Source organism: Trichomycterus rosablanca, chromosome 9, assembly GCF_030014385.1.
Source record: "Trichomycterus rosablanca isolate fTriRos1 chromosome 9, fTriRos1.hap1, whole genome shotgun sequence".
Lineage (NCBI taxonomy): Eukaryota > Metazoa > Chordata > Actinopteri > Siluriformes > Trichomycteridae > Trichomycterus > Trichomycterus rosablanca.
The window spans coordinates 8505843-8520446 of NC_085996.1; the positions used below are offsets into that span (position 1 = coordinate 8505843).

Consider the following 14604-nt stretch of genomic DNA (forward strand, 5'->3'; position numbering starts at 1 on the left):
TCTATATCTCCCTCTCTCACTGTCTGTATCTCCCTCTCTCACTGTCTGTCTCCCTCTCTCACTGTCTGTCTCCCTCTCTCACTGTCTATATCTCTCTCTCTCTCACTGTCTGTATCTCCCTCTCTCACTGTCTGTATCTCCCTCTCTCACTGTCTGTCTCCCTCTCTCACTGTCTATATCTCTCTCTCTCACTGTATCTCCCTCTCTCACTGTCTGTATCTCCCTCTCTCACTGTCTGTATCTCCCTCTCTCACTGTCTGTCTCCCTCTCTCACTGTCTATATCTCTCTCTCTCACTGTATCTCCCTCTCTCACTGTCTGTATCTCCCTCTCTCACTGTCTGTCTCCCTCTCTCACTGTCTGTCTCCCTCTCTCACTGTCTGTATCTCCCTCTCTCACTGTCTGTATCTCCCTCTCTCACTGTCTGTCTCCCTCTCTCACTGTCTATATCTCCCTCTCTCACTGTCTGTATCTCCCTCTCTCACTGTCTGTATCTCCCTCTCTCACTGTCTGTCTCCCTCTCTCACTGTCTATATCTCTCTCTCTCACTGTATCTCCCTCTCTCACTGTCTGTATCTCCCTCTCTCACTGTCTGTATCTCCCTCTCTCACTGTCTGTATCTCCCTCTCTCACTGTCTGTCTCCCTCTCTCACTGTCTGTATCTCCCTCTCTCACTGTCTGTCTCCCTCTCTCACTGTCTGTATCTCCCTCTCTCACTGTCTGTATCTCCCTCTCTCACTGTCTGTATCTCCCTCTCTCACTGTCTGTCTCCCTCTCTCACTGTCTGTATCTCCCTCTCTCACTGTCTGTCTCCCTCTCTCACTGTCTATATCTCCCTCTCTCACTGTCTGTCTCCCTCTCTCACTGTCTGTATCTCCCTCTCTCACTGTCTGTATCTCCCTCTCTCACTGTCTGTCTCCCTCTCTCACTGTCTATATCTCCCTCTCTCACTGTCTGTCTCCCTCTCTCACTGTCTGTATCTCCCTCTCTCACTGTCTGTATCTCCCTCTCTCACTGTCTGTCTCCCTCTCTCTCTCCCTCAGATTCGAGCATTAAGATCATAGCGCCGGAGGATGATGATGGTGTTCAGTGGGGTTGTACTGCCTGCACCTTTCTCAACCATCCTGCCCTTATCCGCTGTGAACAGTGTGAATTCCCACGACACGTCTGAGCCTCACATACCCCCCGACACACAAACACACACACCCACACACCCACACACACAAGCTAGGCTATTGTCTTGATTACAGAGCTATGGATGCTAACACTGTGTGTGTGTGTGTGTGCACGTGTGTCAGCCTTGTTTCTTTCCTGCCTTTGGGTGTGTGTGGTGCCTCCCACTAATGACTGGATAATGTTTACAGGTTTTTGTCCATTTCATTGTATGTCCCGAGTGTGAGTGTTTAATCTAAGCTTTCAAAAAAGTTGAACCCTTGGAATAACCAGGATTTCTGCATCAATTACTCAATTACATCAATTACAGTAAAATGAAATACTGCCTAAGCTAACAACACAAACAGTTGTACTTTTAAATTTCGTTTTCATCGTGAGCTGAAAATGTATTTGAACCATTTGGTGAAACCTCATTTAGCAGCCTAAATGGCTGGTATTTCCTGCATTGAAAATGTATCTTTTGGTCCTGCCACAGCATCTTTTTTGCCTTTTGAATCCAAGCTGAAGTGATAAGCTTTGTATGAGGCACATGAAGCCAGCCGTCACCTCTTCAAGTTGGTACTTTGGTGACTTAATAAGACATACCAGATGCAAATCTGTAGATGTGTTAACTGCTCCTGTCTGTGCATGTTAGCTTACAGATGCATGATTCATAGGAAAGACATAAAAGCCGTCACTCCCACTTAGAGGGTATGACCAACCAGCTCACAGCACCTGTTAAAAAAAAAAAAAAAGGGTTCAAACTTGCGACAAGATATTTGGTCGGATAGTTTTCTTATTTGGCTTTAAATCAGTTTGTGTAGGTGGGACGGTGGGTCGGTGGGTAGCACTGTCTCCTCACAGCAAGAAGGTCCTGAGGTTGATTCCCAGGTGGAGCAATCCGGGTCATTTCTGTGTGGAGTTTGCATGTTCTCCCCGTGTCTGCGTGGGTTTCCTCCCACAGTCCAAAGACATGCAAGTGAGCGGAATTAGAGATAGAAAATTGTCCATAACTGTGTTCGATATATCCTTGTGAATTGATGAATCTTGTGTAATTATCGTGTCTGTCATGAATGTAAAACATGATGTTAAAATTCTAATAAATAAAAAAATAAATAAAATCAGTTTGTGCTGCCCTGAGAGGGGATCAGGCATCTGATGGCAGCCATATGGAAGTCGATAGAATGTGTTGTAATACACATGCCGTATGGTGCATGTGCTCAAACACTGGCTCTACATGCAGATATCAGGTAGCACTGTCGCCTCACAGCAAAAAGGTCCTGGGTTTGATGCCCAGGTGGGGCGGTCCGGGTCCTTTCTTTGTGGAGTTTGCATGTTCTCCCCGTGTCTGTGTGGGTTTCCTCCGGGTGCTCCGGTTTCCTCCCACAGTCCAAAGACATGCAAGTGAGGTGAATTGGAGATACGAAATTGTCCATGACTGTGTTTGATGATAAACTTGTGACCTGATGAACCTTGTGTAACGAGTAACTACCGTTCCTGTCATGAATGTAACCAAACTGTAAAACATGACATTAAAATCGTAATAAACAAACAAACATGCAGATATCAAATGCTGGTTGTTAAAATGCAACTGATAAACTTTTAGAATTAAAGCCCCTGACGTTTGGAGAAGAGATTCAGATCCTTTTTCATCCTTCTCTGTTAAATTTCATGCTTATTACAGAAAAGAATTGGTGGTTTTGCATTCGTCTTATTAATCCTGATCATTCTAAAGGGTTCACAAACTTTTTTTTTTCTTGCAACTGTGGATTTTCCCCCAGCTGCTTCCTTCATGAATCACAATTTAGCCTGAAACAGTATTACCAAGGTGCAAGTGCATGATTGCAAAACAAACAGACACACACACACGCCACTGTGCAGTATGGATAAGAACTACCATCAAGAGCCTCCTGAAGGGAATACCTAATGGACTACTTCCTCTACCTGACTCTTTTACGTTTTCCAAATGATGATGGGAGAGATTGTTGGAATTTTCTGCCCAGTCTGAGCTTCTTCTGTTTCACCGGAGTCTCCTTTTTTTGTTCCCTGAAAACCAAAGTGGACGAACTGACCCAAACTGAAAGTGCATGCTTTAGATGTACAGTTTACATCAAAGGCCCCGCCCAGCCTCGCCTTTACTGTACATAGTGGTAGAAGGAGCTTTTAAATTCAGTTTTCTCTCTTTTTAGCGCTCATGTATTTTCTGTAATTAGAGCTTCATAGACTTTCATTTACTTTTATTTGTCGGGTGTGTTTGTTTTTGTCGTTTTTTTTCCTCTCTGAAACAAATGAGTACGGATCGCCTTGCAAGACTTGCGGCATGCTCCACTTTTGCGAGCGTGTCTGTTTTTTTCCCTCGGAGTACGGCCTGCAGATGCATCAAAAGTCACAAAAAGATGGACGAACCTTGGAAAGGTCCAAAGTCTCCATGAGTTCTGTGCAGTCCTCGAACAGACTGTGATCTGCCATCTTCTCTGACAACTGGAAGTTACATTTCATATTTTGTTCTGCGCCAAAGGAGGAACAGATCTGAATCATTTTATCCATCCATGTGACGGTGTGGATTACAAGTAAAGACTTCTGGGACGTGCAGTTTTGGTCTCTGTGCCCTACAAAAGCTGTTAAGTACTCACAAGGGTTTCTCAGAGACTCTTAACAATCACCAAAGTTCAGGAATCTTCCTGTGCAAGCCAAAGCAATCGACATGTGCCTTCAGCCAGCCAGTCACAGGAGATACCCTGCCTTTAAAGCGGACAGTGCCTCGTTTGATTTTTATTTTGTTCTTTTGTAGATGAACTACATCCGTCCCACAAGGCCTTAATGTTTTAAATGTTTATTAGCTTTATTAATTTTACCTTATTTTAAAAGATATAAAATAAGACGTGAAGTGTTACTTTAATCTCACTGTGCTGCCTCACGATTGGCCTTATTCAAGTTCTACAAGATTGATCATCTATGCAATGAGAGTTGACTTGATTTTAGACTAAATTGACAGTACATCTGCCCCGTGTTACGTCTCGTCCTGGATTAAAGTCAAATGTAATGATTATGTTGTGAAAAATCAGTCTGCTCTGTTAGTAACAAAACATCCTGACATCACATCATTTTTATCAAATTGCACCAGGGGTCACAATTGAAAATTATAATGCATTTTTTAATTGACTGTATTTGCGGTTGTCAATTTGGCTGCACATCCAACAGGCATAATTGGCCGTGCCTGATGCCTGAGGGTTGAAGGTCGACTGGGTTCTTCATTTCTGCTGCAATTGCGACGTCGACTGGTCGACGAGCCTGAGTGATTGATCTGTGTGTGACTCTGTGTGTGATCAGAGGAAGGGTCTGCAGGCAGAGGAATTCAGTGACACTATTGGGAGGGAAACGGCAGAAAAAAATATATATAAATAATATGCACAGTATTGAAAACATCCCACACCAAGTATTCCCACAAAAATCTACAGAAAAAACATGATTAATCCAGGATGAGGCTTTAACTGGGTTTGAAATCACCCCTTCAAGAGAAAAGTCTTTGTTAGTGTAGTATAGGTGTCTGAAGCACTTGTATTTCAGGAACCCAACAAAACTGTAACTCACACGACTCAAGTCAAAGCTGTCATCAGTTTTTATAGATTTAAATCATGGGGATGCGAAAAGCAAAATGAATTTGGATATCTAAAGTGGTTTTTAATTTTTGCGGGGAAAACTGTCTTTGTAACAGATAAGTTATTTGTAAAAATAAACAAAAAATATGATGATTTGCTCTTGGTTTGCTTGTTCATGTATTAATTTAGCTCTGAAGCTGAAATAGAAGCATGTTCCTCCCCACTAGATGTCGTCATTGCGCTGTACAGGAAGTTTTTGTTGCTGTGCGTGGGTGCTTTTTCCCTCTTAATGAAATGGGTGGTAAAATTATGCTAGCTCTCTACCGCTGAGGGCTGTGGTTCAAATCCTAGCAGTGCTATCAGCCCGTCAGGCATCTACACAGACATGATTGCGTGTCTGAGGAAGAGTAGAGATGGGGGAGGCCGAATAGTGTAGCCATTGCGAAGTGCATATGTCAGGTGCTCTTAGTGCTGGTCCCAAGCTCGAATTAAATAAGAAGGGTTGCATCAGAAAGAGTAAAAACTGTGCTATGGGATATGAGGACCAGAATGATCTGCTGTGGTGGCCCATAAAATATATACAGAAGCAGCTAAACTTTTAAAAAAGTTTTTAAATATGTGTTTAAATGTGTGTTTACTTGTAAGTTTTTCTGTGACTGGATGGGAACATATTCTGTCTTTTATGCCAGTTCACCACTGCTGAGCTCCGGGTGCGAATCACAGTGGTACTGTCAGCCAGCCGGGTGTCACAGACATGACTGGTTATGTCTGAGGGGGAAAGGCTGAAGCCCTGCGATGGATTGGCTTCCTGACCAAAGTATTTCTGCCTTTTTATTTTAAAAATGAAAGACTGAGGACAGACATTATCAAAGACGTGTGTGTGTTGTGTGTGTTGTGTGAGTTGTGTGTGTGTCTTCATAATAACTTCATGATTAGTAAAGGCGTCCACATACTTTTGGCCTTATATTTAAGATTGTTTGCAAATCCAGTCTGGCTTTTCTGCTGATACAGTGAATATGTGGTTCTTCAGCTGGACTGAAAATCATCTGGTACACATGGTACAATTATTACTTCACTTCTTTTTTCCATCATCTTTCTTTTGCAAAGACCAAAACTTTTGTAATAAAAAAAAAAAGTGTTCAAAAAAGTTTTAGGACGACTGTGTTTGCACCACTGGTTGTATTGTCTGGAAATGTGTGGCCCATGTCTAGTCATGTGTTGGCCACCTCAAGGGTGTAGTGTAACCAGCAGAGGTCGCCAGAGTGCACGGGGGAATTGAGTACCCCCCTCCCCCCACCCCAGAAAGAAAAGCAACCGAAGGAGATTTAATAGCAAATCATCAAAAGTGTCTCCAAATATTCATGAATAATCATATTTCTGCTCTTGCTCAATATACCGATACAGTTTGTTCCCAGGCATTACAAATAGACTTATAATAAATAAATGATTCCACAAATATATTAAATATGTATTTTTTAATTAGTTTATTCTGCTTTTTTGTTTCTTTTTTCTTATAATTCATATTATTTTTATTACTTTTTTGGATTTTCTCTCTCAAGAAAATCTAGTCCTTTCCACTGATCTGATCAAGGAGAGCCGGATCACCAAACGCCCCCTCTGACACTGTCCATCTGCGGCCGCTTCTGGTCACCCATCAGTGTTGGGTTCCCACATATCGTGTATAGAGAGCCACACTGTGTCCCATGAGTCAGACAGCTGGGCCACACAAGCACATCCGAGCGCCCTCAGTATCTTTTTAACAACAAAATTACACACACCTTGGCAAAACATACATAAATATTTTAATATAAAGTACAAAACACATTGCCAGGACAAACAAAAGATTTAGCTGTTTTAGCTTAACCACATCGACCTGACGGTCACCTGAGTGTCATTTTAAGATTTTAAAATCAAACACAGGCAGTCACTGTCACTGATGACTTACTGAAAATGTTCCTATTGTGCAAAGACAGAAAGCTTTATTCAGCTTTAAGAGATTTAATCTTATGGAGATCATCAGTCTTCATTTCCTCTCAGTTAAATCAGCGTTCACATTCAGGCTCACAAGGAATAAAGAATAAACAATACAAATCTGAAAACTTTGCAATCTAAGCAAATACATTCATGTAGTCTGTACATTCCGAGTATGTGAGATTCCTACACTGGTACATGAACTCGTTTTACACAATGTGCACAATGTGCCTCTTAACAAACATACTAAAGCAGTAGTTGCATCACAAACAAACCACAAAAAGACCAGAATGCTTAAGCTTTGTATTTATATTAGTAGAGAAACTCTAGTGACTGTCTTAATAGACTACATGGCCAAAAGTATGCAGACACCTAACTAAGCTTGTTGAAGATCCCATTCCAAAACCATGGAATTTATTTGACATGTTTTTATGGACCTCATACCATAAAATGGTATCACAGTGCAACACAAACAGGCCTCTGCTAAACTGTTGCCTAAAGTTGGCTATAATTTGCTACAATTTGCTTAATTAAATACACCTTACATACCCACATTATGTGGGTATCCACACTCTTTTGGCCAGATAGTGTATTCTTTCCTCTGTCCAAATTCCTATAAAGCTAAGAAACTAAAATGCTACATTATTTATTTCTTTTGGCATTAAACCACTGCTTGTAGATTCTGAACTTGCCAACTTCCTGGATCAGACGTGTTAAGACAAGCCTCAGACTTCTGAACCGCTTAACATTAATATCACCAGGTTGTTGACTAACGAGACATGTTGGCGCTAGTTTGGAATTTTGCATTTCACTTTGATTGCCAGCTTGTGTGAATCAAAGCAAGGGACTGTTTCTGTACTTCTGGATTAGCATGACCAGCTTAGTGGTGTCCAGTATGTGTGGGTATAAACTCATAACCTGGTCCACGATGCTCTGAGGAAAGATTGTGCTCAGTTGTGACCTGACGTCTCTCCGTCTTTCAGTCAGATTGTCCACATCGCTGTCTATGATCTGTCCCTGTCCCCAGATATCTGGTATTCTGTACTGTGGATGCTGGGTTGAAGAAGAGTAAAGCAGAGGCTCATTACTGAATGGTGTAGTTTGCTTGTTATATCCACGGTTCTGGTAATGCGACTGAGGGTAGTGCAGTCCGGGGCTGTAGCAGCGTGAGGGTATGTCAGGACTGTGTGCTCGTCTGTGCTCCAAACATCCAGGTGATAAAAAATAATCGCTGCTACTTCCAGCCATGCACCCGCTGCTATAGGCCAGTGAGGTTGGAAGTGCAGAGTCACTGAGATACAGGCGGGACATGGAGCCTTCTAGAGAACCGTACGCCAGGTCACTCTTGATGCTCTTGCATAAAGCAGGAAGGGACCTCTGCAAATAAGCTGGACTGTATGTGTCAGTAGGGGCGGAGTACAGGTCGAGGCTGGACAGAGCTCGGGTTAGCTCATCGTGCGGCGTCGCAGGAAGCGTTTTATGATGTGTGTGTCCGTTTATCTCGTGTAATGGAGGAAAGTCTTCAGTTTTAATGCATGGCTGGCTCTTCGCTCTCAGTTCATCAGCCACCGAGAGCTGTGGTTGGTTTGAGCGCTCGGGGTGATAAAATTTACACTTCACACCGTACGTGCACTTCTTTCCTGTTGAAAATGATAAAGAACGTCAGTTTGAGCTGAACTTCACCACACAGTGTATGTGGAATCAAGATAAAACCACAATTCAGACATGCACTTGTTTAAAAGAAGCTAGTTTTTTAAAACTGCATAATTTCTGTTTTGGTCGTAATTGCCACCTGAGCGTTTGTATCCAGACTTTTGACTGGTCATTCAGTCACTGAACAAGAACAGCTTCAGAAATTATTGTAATCCCAAGACTCAAACAGAACGCACGTTTCTTACAAGTGTATGTAAACTTTTAATTTCGACTCTGTACTACAGCTTTAATGAAGGTTTCTGTTGTAGACTTACCGTATGGACAGTGTTGCTGCTTGTTCTCTGAGATGATGGGCCTCTTCCTCAGGAAGTTTTCGATTGTTGGTCCATTTCGTCCAAGTGGATCGTCTGGTGGCATGAATCTTTAATCAAAAAATCAAAAAATCAAAACACACACTCTTAAGGAACTGTAGCACTATTATTACAGTTGCTTTTTACTTAAGAAACAAAGCAAGGCAGTCTGAGCTTTGCTGGGCACAGGGCAGGACTGGATGCCAGTTCCATCAAAGGTCATCAGACTTACAGTCATTTATAGCTAGTGATAATTTAGAGCAGGGTAGTTTAAATTTAACCTCAGGATCAATACCCCATCCATCTGTCCATCCAACCATCTGTCCATCCAACCAACCAACCATCCATCCATCCATCCATCCATCCATCCACACATCCATCCATCCAGGTGTTCTGGAGAAACACCCTGGCTTTAGTTCAAACCTAGGACCATAAAGCTGTAAGTTACACTATAGGGCCATACTATTGCAGTTTTTTTTCTGGCAGACTGAGCTAAAAACAGATTAATCGGCTTGTTTTATAAGCCAACAAAGCCAGACAGACACAGTACAAAATCTCATGACAAGCCTTCTTAGAGAGTGAATAGTTTTTTAATCGTGATGGAAGGAAAGAACCTTTAATACGTCTTTCATATTTGTCAGTCAACATGTTTACAGTGTAGGTTGGACCGTTCTGTCCATCATCTCGACTTGTCTTTCTGTTCAGGCAGTAAACATGCCCATGTTTACTAGTTTTACTCTCCACTCCTCCCTGAAGCATCTCATGCACCCTTAGCAGTCGTACTTACATGTCATTGGCAAACGTGTACATCAGCAGCCTCTCCTCAATGAACTTCTTCCACTGTGGCTTTTCCAGCTGCAGGTCCCGGTAGTTATCGTTAGATACGATGATGCCATCCGAGTCGTAGGCCAACTTCACGATGTATCGGTCATCGTAACACACCACGCGTTTACCGTTGACGCAGCGTGAAGGTGTGTACACCAAGATGTTCCTGCGCTCCAGCTCATCCAGGATGTGCTGGTCTGAAAATACAAAGATCATCTATTAATGAGTCATGTTCATTAGGTCAAAAGTTGGTCATGTGACTGAATTATTTAAAGCTCTTTTATAGGTGTGTATGTATACTTGGATGTATAGATTATTTACGTGGTGCTCAGTTGCAGTAGACTATTATGCAAACCCACCACCGCTGAACCCAATCAAAACCTTCAAATACCATCAGACAAAGAAAATCACGAAGAACGTCAACTGGGATTGAAAGCTTCAAAGCAAGACAAGCTCAGCAAGTTTGACAAGGAGTGAAATAGTTCAGCATTGAAACAATGAAGTAAAAGTGATATTATATTTTACAAACTGAAAACCAACATATCTTATTATTTATTGTTATTATATTTCTTCAAATGTGCCTTCATTGTACCCAATTACCCAGATCTGTCACTCCTCACTGCTGCAGACCCCGACCCTGGCCAAGAAGGGCCGTACCTAACACGCCCCCTCCAAAACATGTGTAGTAGCCAATCGCTTCTTTTCTCCTGCCTGAGACGGGTTCACACAGGGATCAGAATCACATATAGAGAGTCACGTACTGCTGTCCGTTATTCACAGTCTCTGTGCAGCCGCCCCTGACCAGCCAGCAGAGAGGTGATTTAAGCAGTAATGAGGAATCCCTTCAGCCCATCCACCCTCAGACACAGCCAATCATGCCTATGTAGGTGCCAGATCAGCCCATACCTGTGCTGAGATTTGAACTCGAGAGCTGTGGTGGGGTAGTGTGTTAGACTGCTGTGGCACCCGGGTGCTTCAAAACTTTAATGTATTTTAAAGTTAGTAGTTAGCCTACTTATATTCACCAATGGAACTTGAGACCAGTAATTTCTGCTCTGTTGAACCCTAGAATCCGAGGTTCGAATTCCCAGCAGTGCTATCAACCTGTCAGGCGCCTACGTGCAGAATTGACTGGCTATTTCTGAGTGGGGTTGATGCCCCTCGATGGATTGGCATCCTGTCCAGGGTGTGAAACCATTGATATCAAACACACAGGCTAATTTACACAAGATCAGTCATAACCAGACCGTAACTCTTACCTGTGATGGGAGCCTCAGGTCTGGACTGCTCTTTCCTCCACCGAGGTACAAACACTGTGATGTCACGAATCCCTCTGTCCCAAAGCCACTGTACAGCCAGCTGAATCCCCCGGCATGAGAACACCTTATTGCCGTGGCTGAAAAACAAAGTATAACTTGAAATGTAGACTCATCATACAACCCAGCTGTTGCATCTACAGTTTTCCACTTAAAACCAATTAGAACAAGATACACTATATGGACAAAAGTATTGGGACACCTGACCATGAGCTTGTTGGACGTCCCATTACAAAACCATTAGACTTTAGAGTGTGTCCAAAGTGTGGGAATTTGTGCCCATTTATTCAATAGTCAGTTGTTGGAAGAGAAGACCTGTCTCACAATCCAAGCCTAATTCATCGCAAAAGTGTTAGGTTGGGTTGATACCAGGGCTCTGTGTAGAAGGATTTTTTGCACACTATTAGACACGCCTGTCTTTACAGGGCTTGCTTTGAGCTTAGGGGCGAAATCACGTTGAAAGAAAAAGGGAATTCCCCAAACTGTTACAAAATGTTAAAAGTGTATCATTTACTTTATATCATTTTATACATCTGTTAGCAATAGATAAAGCAAAAACAAGTGAATTCAGTCATTAGAATGGGTGTCTACATACTTTTGCATCACCAGCATACATTGCATGGCCACAAGTATAAGGACACATGACCATTTTACATTTACATTTTCAGCATTTAGCAGACGCTTTTATCCAAAGCGACTTACACAATGAGCAACTGAGGGTTAAGGGCCTTGCTCAGGGACCCAACAGTGGCAACTTGGTGGTGGTGGGGCTTGAACCGGCAACCTTCTGTTTACTAGTCCAGTACATTAACCACTGAGCTATCACTGCCCTATGAGCCCTATGACCATTAGCTTTCTGGAGTTCCCATTTCCAAACCATTAAAAAAAAAGAAACCAAGAAAATCAGAATTGGGATTATGCCCTTTAAAAGTGTATCTGTGGGAATTTGTGCTCATTTATTCCAAATAACATTTGATAGACAAGGTGGCTTTGGTCACTGTTTCATTCCAATTCTTCTTAATTTAAAAATCCACCTTCTGCATGTATTTAGGAGGTGGGAGAAAACCTGGACTACTCCAGTAGTGCAGCACCTACTCTACCAACTGTGCCACCGTGCCACCCCGCCTAGTGAAAATTATGTAACCTGATTTGTTGCCAAATCCTTTTCAGAGATTGTTTCCTGTACATGATTCTGTATAATCCTGTGTGGCCCAACCCTGGGTCTTCCCCTCCGAACAATGTCCAGAAATCATGTGATCACTTTTCCTACATCAACAAAAAATGGAGAAAAACTATAAGTCTGGAACTGACATGCTGGATAAATGATACATTCACTGGTGAGGAAGTCACCGTGCATATGTCAGGAAGTGCTACACAAACAGCGTGAACCGTCACCATCGAGATTTTTTTCTTGTGGTTGAAAACAACCTGCTTTGGAAACAAAAAAACACCCCATGCATCATGCACAACTGCTAACATGGGCGTAAGTGCACCTCACTCAGCTGTCCTATATATTATATATGTGTGTATTTTAACTGCGATTCAAACTGTGGGCACAAATGCTGGGTGGGAAGATGGTTCAGCAGGTATAGTACGGATCTGCTTGGGGCCTGGGTCCGATCCTTGCCTCGCTCGCTATCTGTGATGAGTTGCAGCCCTGGTGAGGGTGGGTGAGTACATGTGGTACTCTGTCCAGGGTACATTCCTGCTTTAGACCTGTTGTTTTCAGGGACAGGGGCACCACAATGTCCATGACCAGGATGAAGTGTTTAATCAGAATAAATGAGTAAAATATGAACTGGCAACTTGGGCATGATTTTATTATTAGCTAGCTTAGTGTCTCCTATAACATGACATCTACAAATGTGAAAGTATAAGGGCTAGCACATGCTTTCTCTGAGTGAAGAGTCCTAATGAAGTGCCTGGCACAAGTAAATACACTTCACCCTGTCTCATCCTTCACATAGAACAGACGGAAACTATGTATTTAACTTTCTTTTTTTATCACGGATAAAAGTCGATAGTGACTCGTTTTATGTGGAGGCAATTTATCCTATTACTTCCTTCACCTGGCACAGGTACAGCTCTATCCACACCCCTTTTCTCACCAGGAACAAATAGACAAAGTTTGTGGACAAAGCCTGAGTGTGAGGGTGTCACAGCAGGTAACATCGGTCTCTGCTTGGGATTTGGGTTTGATCTTTGCCTTGCTTGCTAACTATGAGCACTTATAACTCTGGATTGGTTGGAGGCCCAGTTTAGATGAGCTTGGGTGCAGACTGTACCGTGTATGTAAGCATCACATTGAATGTCACGCCAGACATTGAATAACCTCACTCCAAAACACTTTATAGTTGACTTTCCCTATGGGATTAATAAAGCTACCTGCATACCTACCTACCTACCTACCTACCTACCTACCTACCTACTTACCTACCTACCTACCTACCTACCTACCTACCTACCTACCTACCCACCCATCTCAATCAATCAATAAACCATGTCTTTATGGGCCTTGCTTTGTGCACAGGGAGAAGTCATGCTGTAATAGCAAATAACTTGTTCCTAAAACTACAGAATATAATGCAGTTGGTTGATATTATTCACCTGCTGGCAATGAGTAAGGTTGAAATACCTGAACTCAAAAAGTTAGAACTCAATAATTATGTTGTCCAAATACTTTTGGCCATATAGATGTTTCAAACTCTAGCAGTATATGTAAATATTTACATAGATCAACTCACCTTATAGCCACGTTGCTGCCGTCTATAACCACGGGTCTGAAGGCGCTGGAACTCTGTGTGACAGTTTGCGTATCCGAGTGTGTTTGTTGCAGAGAAGACCCGCATCCTCTCGGGACGAGCACAGGGCTGCTCTCGGGTGTCACTTTGGTTACAGCGCTGGTTGTGCGACAGGTTTTGATCAGCTCCTGCAGTATGTCGTTGGTCTGGGCGTCATGTTGAAGTGTCTGCAGGACTCGCATGATGTCTGAATGCGAGTAGCCCAGCTTCAGAAAACGCTTCACCTTGTTCTGTTCACGCTCCATGACCTTAAATGTGTAAGCGAGTCCTCTGTGTCTCCTCTGTGTCTTCTCTCAGCCTACGTAAGCTTCCACAAGGTCTCGTCTGTTTGTGTGGGTAGGACCTGATCTTTGTCTCGATGGGGAATCCTTCAGTCTGGCTTCAGTCTGTCTTACAGTTTCCAGTCTTTGTGGAAAAAATGTGTGAATCGTTCATGCTATGGAGGCGGGTTCTCTCTGGGTAAACACACAAAGGTTACACTCGTGTTAGGTGCTTTCACAATTGCACACAGCACTATTTTTAACAAACCTGAGATGTGCGCATCAACAGGACGTCATAAAGAAACCACTGAGCAAAATAGGACACCCTGCCGCAATCGACTGAGTGTGTTACTGTGTGCGTCAATCAGTTCTGTGTTTTTGCTGGGTGGGGTGGGAAGGGGGGGGAGGTATAAGACCGTGGGTGGGCGTCATGGTTTTTGGAAAGCCCCTGTATTTTTACTCATCTCATTTATGGGCCTGGTATAAAAAGCCGAACTCAAACACGTGTGTTGATTTTTGTGAGGTACTAAGATTTATTCTGTCATTCATCTTCAGGAGACTGTCATGAGAATACTGTCTAAAAGGCATCAACAGTCCCTGGACAGGGTCCCAGTCTATGAACGGGTGCTAATACTGACCTGTGTATCACTGCAGCCAAATATTCAACCAATCTCAGCA

The 14604-nt window shown here is 42.9% G+C and overlaps 2 protein-coding genes across 4 annotated transcripts in view; one reads left to right on the top strand and one right to left on the bottom strand.

Moving 5' to 3' along the window:
• Window positions 1-1418, top strand: part of tab2 (TGF-beta activated kinase 1 (MAP3K7) binding protein 2) — a 40821-nt gene extending 39403 nt beyond the window's left edge. For 2 of the 3 annotated variants that reach the window (XM_063001102.1, XM_063001103.1), the window contains exon 8: window positions 1043-1418. In XM_063001102.1, the coding sequence (XP_062857172.1) occupies window positions 1043-1170 (128 nt within the window). In that variant the 3' untranslated portion in view covers window positions 1171-1418. Of the gene's footprint in view, window positions 1-1027 lie in introns of all 3 variants that reach the window. The other variant, XM_063001104.1, reaches the window with a different exon arrangement.
• A 4841-nt stretch (window positions 1419-6259) lies between these two features.
• On the bottom strand, window positions 6260-13911 carry LOC134319848 (endoribonuclease ZC3H12A-like). The gene is made up of 5 exons (XM_063001105.1): window positions 13610-13911; window positions 10809-10945; window positions 9512-9746; window positions 8689-8795; window positions 6260-8361 (listed from the first exon to the last, which is right to left on the bottom strand). Exons 1-5 carry the CDS (start codon window positions 13909-13911, stop codon window positions 7556-7558), a joined length of 1587 nt encoding a protein of 528 aa, XP_062857175.1. The 3' UTR covers window positions 6260-7555.
• Between the last annotated feature and the right edge of the window lie 693 nt (window positions 13912-14604).

Excerpts from the sequence above, each read along its gene's own strand:
- LOC134319848 (XM_063001105.1), bottom strand. The coding sequence starts at position 13,911 with ATGGAGCGTGAACAGAACAAGGTGAAGCGTTTTCTGAAGCTGGGCTAC. Across the intron at positions 10,946-13,609 it reads GGCAGCAACGTGGCTATAAG|CCACGGCAATAAGGTGTTCT; the intron begins GTGAGTTGATCT and ends TTTGTTTTTCAG. Across the intron at positions 8,362-8,688 it reads GCAGCAACACTGTCCATACG|GAAAGAAGTGCACGTACGGT; the intron begins GTAAGTCTACAA and ends CATTTTCAACAG.